This window comes from Phascolarctos cinereus, unplaced genomic scaffold (assembly GCF_003287225.1).
Source record: "Phascolarctos cinereus isolate Bilbo 61053 unplaced genomic scaffold, phaCin_HiC Scaffold_4;HRSCAF=312, whole genome shotgun sequence".
In the NCBI taxonomy this organism is placed as follows: Eukaryota; Metazoa; Chordata; class Mammalia; order Diprotodontia; family Phascolarctidae; genus Phascolarctos; species Phascolarctos cinereus.
In genome coordinates this window covers 508,602,198-508,613,002 of record NW_027555847.1, presented here as the reverse complement: position 1 = coordinate 508,613,002, position 10,805 = coordinate 508,602,198, and the positions used below count along the sequence as shown (strand labels likewise).

General features: G+C 38.1%; 1 protein-coding gene across 1 annotated transcript in view; it reads right to left on the bottom strand.

Moving 5' to 3' along the window:
- Nucleotides 1-2,674: 2,674 nt before the first annotated feature.
- LOC110197071 (myosin regulatory light chain 12B-like) overlaps nt 2,675-10,805 on the bottom strand; it is a 30,359-nt gene continuing 22,228 nt past the window's right edge. Inside the window, exon 4 of the mRNA XM_020970672.2 lies at nt 2,675-4,955. Within this exon, the coding sequence (XP_020826331.1) occupies nt 4,783-4,955 (173 nt within the window). The 3' untranslated portion in view covers nt 2,675-4,782. The remainder of the gene's footprint in view (nt 4,956-10,805) is intronic.

The window sequence follows — 10,805 nt, the reverse complement described above, 5'->3', positions numbered from 1 at the left end:
TTGAGATTTCACAAGGCCCTGCACCAAAGGAAAGAAGACACAATGAGGAAACCACCCCATCCCAACCCTTGTCTAGGGGGCCAGGAGCTTGCAGCCTGTGTGGGGGAAAGGACATGGTTCTGCCAACCATCCAGAGGACAGAATCATCCTTCTAACCGGAGGCAGGCAGGAGGAAGAGGCCTGAGGGATAATGATTGTTCCTTTAGTATACATACTGAAAATTTCAGCTTCTAATCCAGTCCAATAAACATTAAGCACCTATTATGTGCCAGGCACCGTAGTAAGCACTGCGGATAAGATCAATAAAAAGACAGTCCCGACCCACAAGGGTAACCTAGAAGAATAATCTAAAGGGGGACACAACAAATAGAGGGAGGAAAGGAAGGGGGAACTGGGGAGAACTATTGTGGGGGCATTTTGTTCCACGGAGTTGAACTCAGGCAGAGCAACAGATGCAAAATGGAGTGAGCTGAGAGGATTCAATCTCTGTCTTCTGTAAAGGAAGGCATTGGGAGGAGTTTGGTACTCTGCCCTCCAAGTCCTCCAATCAGAGGGAAGAGGAGGCTGAGGGAGGGGATGTCAATCAAGGCTCGAGTAAGCAGCATGATGGTGAGATTAGAAGTGATGAGTTTATCCCGGAGGAGCATCTTGTTCAGTGGAATTGAAACTAGGCTGAGCAGATGCAAAGTAGAGTCTTGGCTTAGTAGCTAATTAAAAGCTTTGCAGAGTTCTTTACAAATATTATCTCATTTTATCCTCACAATAATCCAAGGTGATGGTGGAGGTGGGGAGAGGTGTAGGAGTTATTATTATCCCCATTTTGCCGATGAGGAAACTGAAGTTAAGTGACTTGTCCAGGGTCATACAGCTAGCACCTGAGGCTAGATTTGAACGAGGGGTTTCCTGGCTCCAAGTGTTCTTTTCATTGCATCACCAACAGGAAGCAGTTAAAGGACACCTGCACTTGCTCTCAATAGAGGCTCGAAAATGAATCCCCTAGAGAAGGTTACAGTATTTTATAAAACCAACCCCCAAGCTCTTGAACTCTTTAAAGCACTTTCTGCTTTTGTCGGTAACTTCAGTGAACGAGTGTTTCATTTCTTGGTATGGTATCATGACACTTTATAGGGTCAGAGATCTAGAACTGGAAAGGACCTCCAGGTGCTGCTAGTTCAGCTCCTTCATTTCACAGAAGTTGAAGCTCAGAGGACAGAGGCCATATGTCCTACTGTAACATGGTGCCTTCTATGACAGGGGCTGCTAGGTGAAGCAGTGGACAGAATGCCAGTCCTGGGGTCAGGAAGACTCATCTTTCTGAATTCAACTAGCTGTGTGACCCTGGGCAAGTCACTTAACCCTGTTTGCCTCAGTTTTCTCATCTGTAAAATGAGCTATTTAAGGAAATGGCGAACTACTCCAGTATCTTTGCCAAGAAAACCCTAAAGAGGTCACCGAGTCAGACATGACTGAATGACATTATCATCAGATCACAATATACAGTCAACTTCTGCCATTGATAATTTTTCTTAGAGTTCCACATTGTGAAAACCATCGAGGCATCTTGTACCATCCTTTGCTTCATCTGAGGAACAAATTAAACATTTTGAAGGCATAATATTGTCTGGAAGTGATATGAGACCTTTCTGCAAAGGAATGGCCACTAAATAGAGGGGTATGACTGTGACTGTATTAGGAATAATACTGCCACCCAGTGGCCATTTTCCAGGCTTTGTAAAACCACCCAGTTTTATAGGTAATGCCACCCTAGGAAGTGAAGTATAGAGGACATGGCAACAGGGATATGTGGTTTATGCCATTTGTTGCCAAGGACACTGTTGGGCTTCAGACTAAATGCTGGCATCTGATTAAATTCCAGACTCCCTCTCAAGGTATTTCCAAGGTTGGTGGTGATGGTGTGGTATAAATGGTTAGCTACTGTGCTAACCAACTGGATCAGCTGGCTTCAGCATTTATTAGAGGTGTAAATCAACCCTGAGCGAGACATTTAACCTCTACAGACTGGAGTTTCCTTTTTTTATTTAATGGAGATGATACCTGACCATCTCAAAGGGGATTTGTGAGAATCAAAACATAACGGCTGATATCACTGTAGCTCCTGAAAGTTTACAATATGCTTTCTCTCACCGTCTAGTGCTGATAGAGGGATTATCACCCTGTTTTTAGAGATGAGGAAACTGAGGTCAAGACTGCCTAGTTACACAGCTACTGTCAAAGGAAGGATCTGCATCCTGGACAGCGTTATTCCAAGTCCAGTACTCTATGCAATACACTACCGTGCTTCCAAACACAATGTGAAGTTTAGTAACTATAACTCTACACACATATTAGGCATTAAGAACCAATACCCTCATGAAGGTGGTCAATAGAAACAAAGGGGGTGATTGCTCTGGGGATTCAACAGTACAAAGAGGCCTGTATGGTTGTCACAAAAGGGTCAGGGTTAAAATGAGAGGGAGAAGCACAGTACTAAAGGCAACACTCCTACTCTCACGCCAGTAACATTTATTACACACCTAAAATACACAAGATTCTGTGGCAGGTAATGAATATATAGTGTTTGATTTTAATCAGCTTCCCCTCCATCACACCTCCCCCCACACACCACTTGTAAGGGCCGTGAAGCAAACGCAGTAACAAAGCATTACAAGACAGATGCTGTGTTTCTTTTTTAATTTTTCACGTTAACAGGTTTTGCTGAGTTTTTACATTTTGAGTTATTGCATATTTGACTCCAAGTTGCAGAGACGGCAAGAATGAAGTCACAACTGTGGGAGGAAGGTGACAGGGCTAACTGTTAACAGGAAGGCAAGGTATTTCCCCTTTAAGTCAAGGGTAGTTCGAGGGGTTTTTTTTTCTTCTTAAACATTAATAGAATTAGAATGTTACAGCATGAGATCTTAAGAATCATCTAGTCAATTTGCTTGACAGATGAAGAAACTGAGACCCAGAGATGTGAAATGACTTGCTCAAGTCACACAGCTAGTAAGTGGCAGTCGGGAATGTAAGCATTTAAGGAATGAAATCGATTACGTATGGAACTAAAAGTGGTTTGCCATTTAATAACAATAACTTTGTGAAAAGTATTACTCGATAATACTTGTCTATCCTAGCCTCAGTTATGAGGATTAGTTTATACAAAAGTGATTTGTAAACAGTGAAACAATCGTAAATTGATGTTAACAAAACTATGGCTTTAATAAAAAGAAGTAATAACATTCTTAGGAAGAAGTAAAGATTGTAAAACATGAACATATGGTAACTATCAAAAGTCCCCACTGTCATACTCTCATATCCTGTGACTCCCTTCCTCTGGATGGCTCTGACTTATCAATGCTCTATGTGGTCAAGATTGCCCTATGACTTGAGAGGTATTTGATATGTGTTCTTAGTAGGCTTGTGCCATGGATGTTGTGCATTTTTAACATCTGTATACATTTCTCTACAAATTACAAATGAGCATAGCAGATCCGACGACAATACTATTGTCTGGAATCCCATGCCTCTTCTGCTGGGCTGAATCAAAGTCTCTTCCTAAGTCTAATATGAATTGCCAAGGACACTCAGGTCTAAAAGCAGAACCGTGCTACAATATTATTGCCTAAGGCAATGGAAATGAGTGATGCCCCTTCCCTTGAATAAATGCAATTACTTTATCAGATGCAGTTGTATATCGTCATAATTAAAACATAAAACAATCCCTTTGAGAAAGCTGAGCAGTACTGATTGAAGGTTCATAAGGAAATGTTAATAAAATTTAATTCATTATATCACAAGGGTTATTTGGTGTAAAAATGCTAGTAATCAAGTTCTTTGGTCTTGATTTTCCAGTTTTCCCCTTAAATAACATTATTTCAACTTATACTTTCAGCACCTTAGAAGCTACCTAAAAAGCAGCATATTTTTCTTGCCATAACCTGGTCAATATCATTTCTAAACATACATGGGATAATCTGCAGCTGCTTCAGCTCCCAGACATCTAGGAATAAATCAGTGGTGCCATGAGCAATGACCCATATATTCTTTACTTAAATTAGGATTGGCCATACAGGCCCTGAAAGAGCTCTCATTTCAGTGGATATGAATTTTAGTCATTTAGGGCTTGTGGGCAAATGGAGGATATTTTCCTTATGTTCTGGGATTAAACTTAAATGGTAAAATGCTAAGTAAAAAAAATCTTCTGAAAAATTTAACTAATTATGTAATTGATAATCTAACATTCTGAACTTACTAAAAGCATAACAAAAGTCCAAGTAGGTATAACAGTTTTTACTTCACATTAATGTTAAATAAAGTCCAGATATACACTGTTCAATATTCACATTGGCAAACCAGCTTGACCATGTGATTTGAACCAAGTTGAAAATCTCCCCAAAATAGTTCCCAAAACCCCTACACATCTGTTTAACTTGCCATGATATTTTACTTTGAATTGACATAATCTTTATTTCAAAATAGCATTTATATTATAAAAATGTAAAAATCCAGCAAAACCAGAAATATTGAGATTCTTTTTTTCTGGGCTTTCACATTCATTGATTTTTTTTTCAATTCTCTCTTTTCAAAACAATTTACATCATCCCCATTTCCAGTCTGATTACACAAACACATTATGGTAGAAGGGCCTAGAATAAATACATAAAGAAAAGCCAAGGCTGTGAAGCTAAGTATATGCAGCAGGTTCTACCAGGGAGAAAAAAGGAGTCTTGGGAATGGAATGATTCATAAGTGAAACAGGAATAACTGACAGATGGGAGATGCCTTTCAGTCATCTTTGTCTTTTGCTCCATGTTTAAGGATGCGTGTGAACTCAATATAATTGAAATTTCCCTTTTTGTCAATAGGTGCTTCTCTATACAGCTCATCTACTTCTTCATCTGTAAATCGGTCCCCCATTGTTGTCAGTAGTTCTCTCAGGTAATCCTCCTGAATGGTGCCTATGAAAAAGGAAAAATAGTGCGTTTGAGGGAGGAAGTATTTTCTTCAATTTTCCTGCAACTTCAAATTCCTTAGGACACGCATCACAAAATATTTCAAATATCTATAGGATCACTAAATCTGGAAGGGAATTTCAGAGATTATCTAGTCCAGGGGTGAGGAACCTTCAGCCTCAAGGACACGATGTGGCCCTGTAGGTCCTCAAGTACGGCCCTTTGACTGAATCCAAACTTCACAGAACAAATCCCCTTAATAAAAGGATTTGTTCTGTAAAACTTGGACTCCGTCAAAAGGCTGCATCCAAGGACCTTAGAAGGCCACATGCTGCCTCCAGGCCGCAGGGTCCCTTCTTCCCCCTCCTCCCCCATCTAGTCCAACCCCTCATTTATAGACAAGGAAACCAAAAATAGAAACTGCAGATATAGGTACAAACAAGGCTGTCATCTACAAATGGAAAATGGAAAACTGAAACAAAGAACCACGGTTCTCCACTTTACTTTGAGCCTCTGAAGTTAATATCTCTCTACAGAAATAATTTTCCAATGACTTCTATTTTTTTTCACTAATGTTTACCATTATCTGAAAACATACAATTTGGGTGATGATTAAATGAAATTATGATAAAATTATTTTAATGTAATCATGGATTGTAGTTAAGATTAAAATTTCACTACTGATCTATAAGGAATCGATATGAAAATTGAAGGAAAAACTCAACCACCAATGGAACAAACATTGGTCAAAGAATTTTCAAGGGGGTACACTTACTGTAAACAACTTTAAATATATTTTCAACCACCTTACAGAGAAATGCAAACAGAAACAACTGCTTTACTCCCACTAAATTGACAAAAAATAACTTGTAGCAAAACTCAAAGCCGGTAGAGTTGTAAAGAAACAAGCATATGGAATTGTAAAAGTGGTACCAAATTTTTAGAGGACAATCTGACAGCATACAGTATGAGTCATAAAAATAATTACAGGTTTTAACTTGATAAGCCCACCATTAGAATTATACTTTAACAGAGTTATTGTAAATGGGGAAAAAAGTTTGCCAATATAAACATCAGCACTATCTATAAGTCAAAGAACTGAAAATCAAACTACAAAATGGTTGGTAAACAACTGGATAAAACTCTGGTATTTATATATATATATAATGCCATTAAAATGATAAATATGCAGCATATAAAGAAACTTGCAAAGGTCTATCTGAAGGGATGAGAAGAGAAGAAAACAGAACTTACCAAACCCTATGACTGTATAAAAAGAAAATTGTGTATATAGAGAGATAAACTGACTTAGTGGACTGGGCATCAGACTTGGGAGTAAAGAAGAATAGGATTCAAATCCCACCTCAATTACTGGCTTTGTGACTCTGAGCAAGCACTTTATTTCTGTATCTCAGTTTCCTTATCTGTAAAATGAGGGGGGTTGTTGTTGCTGGACTCAATGGCTTCTAAGATAATTTAACCCCAAATCTATGATTTTGATATAAATATTGACATGAACAAAAAAACTGAAAGGGAGACACAAATAATAAGCTTTTATGGATATACATGCAGAAATTTCTTTTTCTATAGTGCCTGGCACATAGTAGGCAGCTAAATGTGTGCTGAATTGTATTTTAAAATTGTAAATTGCGTTTCTTTGCTTTTGCTGTTAAGGTGGGTGCATCTTCCTTGACTGCTTCAGAGGTAGAGGCCTATGGGTAATGGAATACTGCCTACTCTGTCACATGTAGTAAAAGAGGGATATATTTGGAACTGAATGTAATATAGCAGCAATAAAAAAAAGCTTAGTAAATAATTAGATACTAAAGGCAATTACATACTATGACAGGAGTTTTCTTGGAAGCATAAAGTACAACAAAAGACCTAAGTATTCCAATAATCTGAAATGAAAGTTCTTAGCTTTTACAGGAACAAAAATACTATTTTCATCAGGCAATAATACTTCTCTTAATCTTGGACATTAGCTAGTGAATATTATATTTGTTTCAAATGTTATAATGAATTTTTAAAGCAGTAATATAAATTGTGTAAAAAAAAATTTTAAACTACTACAAATAGATAAGATTTCACTTCTACTGCATTCTAGGCCATTTCAAAAAATATTTCCCTTTTAGGAGCAGCTGGCAACTAATTTTATCATGGGCCTTTAAATTGGATTGACTAAAGTAGAAATTGTGTTAAAATCACCAAATAAAATATGGCACTAACTAACTCAAGTGACATACAATCTTCAATGTGAAAGAGAAAAGTATCTGCTATGTAGATATACAGCAAAAATTTGCAGGTAAGTTGCTAAGGTAAAGGATATAGGCTACCATAGCTGTAACAATAACAAAAAGACCAAAAGAAAAAAATATATTCATTTAATAGATCAACATTTTTCCCTTCCATGAGAGATGAACTGTTAAAAAACACTTTGTTAAACTGAAAACTGTAAAACATTCAAAGAAACAGGAAAACTGAAAATCAATCATTTGGGTGAGGAAGAGGGATGCTTAGGAAGTTAGGGGAAGAACTGAATAATACCCTAAGTCTCTAGAGAAGGGGAGAGAGGGGAGGAAAAAAAAGTATCTGCTTTTAGAAGTAGTTTCCCAATGGAAAGAGCCAAAAGAATTAAGCTCAATGACACAAATCCTAGGGATTTGTTTGGCATTATAAAAGGAGCTGTTGGATTAGGAGATAAAACATAAATGGAATGTTAATATGTTCAAGAGAACAAGAATTGTCTCAGCAAACTGTATTCAACAAAATCTCTACTCTTAAAACTCCTACCTAGTCATGGGACCTGTTTATCTCATTTAGCAATAGTTGTATTTCCCTCCTTCCCTTAACTTTGCCAAGAAGTTCAGCAGTGATATACACCCAATGCTTTTGCTTCCTCTCATACCTACACCTCCACTTACCTGTTCCTTTTTTTTTTTTGCTAATTGGCAAATCTAATATGCCTTTTTTCAGTCCTCATACTCCTTTACAGCCTTTACAACTCTTTCTGCAGCCTGTGACATGTGAGTGCTTATTTTCTGCTGTATCTTCTTCTCCTTCTTTAACCTTCAAAGGCATCACATTCTTCCGGTGCTTTACTAACTATTCTTCCTACATCTGGTGATGATACTTCTCATTCTCTTCTAAACTCCTTATCCAAGTTTCCCCCAGGAATGGTCCTTGACCTTATGTGCCTTCCCTCTATGCTATCTCCCTTGCTCAGTCCATTCACTTCCATAGATTCAACTACCACCTTTTAAGCAGATGACTTCCAAACTTTTAAATTCGGTTCTGACCACTTCTCTGATGTACAGATCTCCACCTCCAGCTACCTAGAGGCCATCTCCATATGGATGTTCTACCTGTTGTTGAGTCATTTCAATCATGTCTGACTCTCTGTGACCCCATTTGGGGTTTTCTTGGCAAAGATAGTGGAGTGGTTTGCCAAGGGTCACACAGTTAGCAAGTGTCTGAGGGTGGATTTGAACTCATGAAGAGGAGACTTCTTGACAGGTTTCTTCAGACCTGCTCTTTGATATGACTTCATTATTTTTGTTTATGGCCCCATTAATCCTGTTTCCTATCTTCATAATACTGAAGTTACCTTTGACCCCTCTTCCTCACCTCTTATGGTCAGTTACTATATCAATCAATCAATAAGCTTTTATTAAATGTCTACCATGTGTTATGCCCTTTACAAAGATAAAAATGAAAAATACTCAAGGAACATATATTTTATTAGAATAGACAACATGTATATATATGTATATAAAGTATATGCAGAATATATACAAGTTACAGAGAAAAGAACAGTAACAGGGAATCAGGAAAATCAACTATCTATAGAAAATGGTGCTTGAACTGTATCTTGAAAAAAGTTCTTATGCCCAAAGGGCTACAAAAATGTGCATACCCTTTGATCCAGCAATAGCACTTATAGGGCTATATCCCAAAGAGATCATACAAATGGGAAAAGGACCCACATGTACAAAAATATTCATAGCAGCTCTTTTTGTGGTGGCAAAGAATGGGAAATTGAGAGGAGGCCCATCAATTGGGGAATGGCTCAGCAAGTTGTGGTATATGAATGTAATGGAATACAATTGTGCTATAAGAAATGATGAACAGGCTGACTTCAGAAAAACCTGGGAAGACTTATGTGGTCTGATGCTGAGTGAAGTGAGCAGAACCAAAAGGACTTTGTACACAATAACAGCCACATTATACAATGACTAAGATTGTTAAACTGAACCCTTCTCAACATTACAAGGATCTAAGACATCTCCAGAGGCCTCGGGATAGAAAATGCTGCTATCACTTATTTCTACCTTCTGCTGAGTTTTGTTTCATCTTTCTGATGGTTCCTCCCATTGGTTTTAATTTTTACTTACAACTTCACTAATGTGAGATTATGTTTAATGGGTATGTAAATGTAAAGTCTATATCAGATTGTGTGCTGTCTTGGGGAAGGTGGGGGGGTAGGGGGAGAAAAATTTTCAACTCAAAAGCATATGGAAGTGATTGTTGATAAATCAAAATAAATTAATAAAATTAAAAAAGAAAAAGAAAAAAGTTCTAAGAGTCAGAGACAGGGAGAAAGTGAATTTCATGTATAAGGGACGGCCAAGGCAAAGGCAGAGATAGTGTCAGTGGTGCTGGACCAGAGTACTGGAAAGGTAGTAACATATAATGAACCTAAAATATAGGCTGTAGGCAAGTTGTGAAAGGCCTTTAAAGTCAAACAGACAAGATTTTATTTTAACCTAGAGACAACAGGGAACCCCAGGAGTGTATTAAATGGGAGAGCAAAAGGTCAGATACCCTCCTAAGGAAAATCACTTTGGTAGCTTATGTGGAGAATGGACTGGACCAGAGACCTCCACTAACATTTCACAACTACTGTTCTTTCACCTTCCACTATCACCACCCTGCTGTAAAATGCTATTACCAGCAGCTTAGTATCGTCCCACTTCTTTTGCTAGGTTGAAGGGTTTAGAGTTTAGTAACTTTTGGGGCACAGCTCCAAACTGCTTTCCAGAATGCCTCTGCTCAAAAGTCTCCAGTGGCTCCCCAAGAGTTACCAATTAAATGTCAAACTCCTTTGCCTAGAAATCAAGGCCCTCCACAATTTGGGGATGTAAGCTCCTTGAAGGTAAGATATGTTCATTTTCATCTTCATATCCCCAGCACAAAGCACAATGCACAGAGTAGACAACAAATGTTTTTTGCCTGATTTCTAGCCTAACTACATGGATTTTACACTCCATTCTAAACACTCCATTCTAATAGGGTTCTACTCCAGAATATACTCTACACTTTCCTATCTCTTTTTCACATTGCTTCAAATGCGGGAATGTCGATCTTTCTCAAGTAAATTACTACCTGTCCTGTAAAGCCTATCTCAAATTCCATTAACTCCAAGAAACATCAGGCCTCACAGAGCACTCTGGTTTGCAATTCTTTAATGCTTTTATGATCAATACTGTCTATTATACTATGTTTGTATCCTATTTCCTTACTAGACCATAAGTTCCAAGAAGGCAGGTATTATGTCTTATTTAACCTTAGTATTTTCTCCTGTGCCTAGTTCAGTACCTCTGCGCACAGTATGCCTCTTAGGTATCAGGGTAGATCAAGGCCAAACACATCACATTCCACCCAGCCAGTGAAGAAGAGCAGTCCAGGTAACTCTAAAACATACATCCAGGCAAGGGGGGGGCAGGAGAGGAGAGATATTACAATTGGTGCACAACACACAGCTAGTAAAGTTATGAATTGGGTCAGCCTTTTCGGAAAGCAATTTGGAACTATGTCTAATAAGCTGCTAAACTGTGTATATCCTTTGACCCAGCA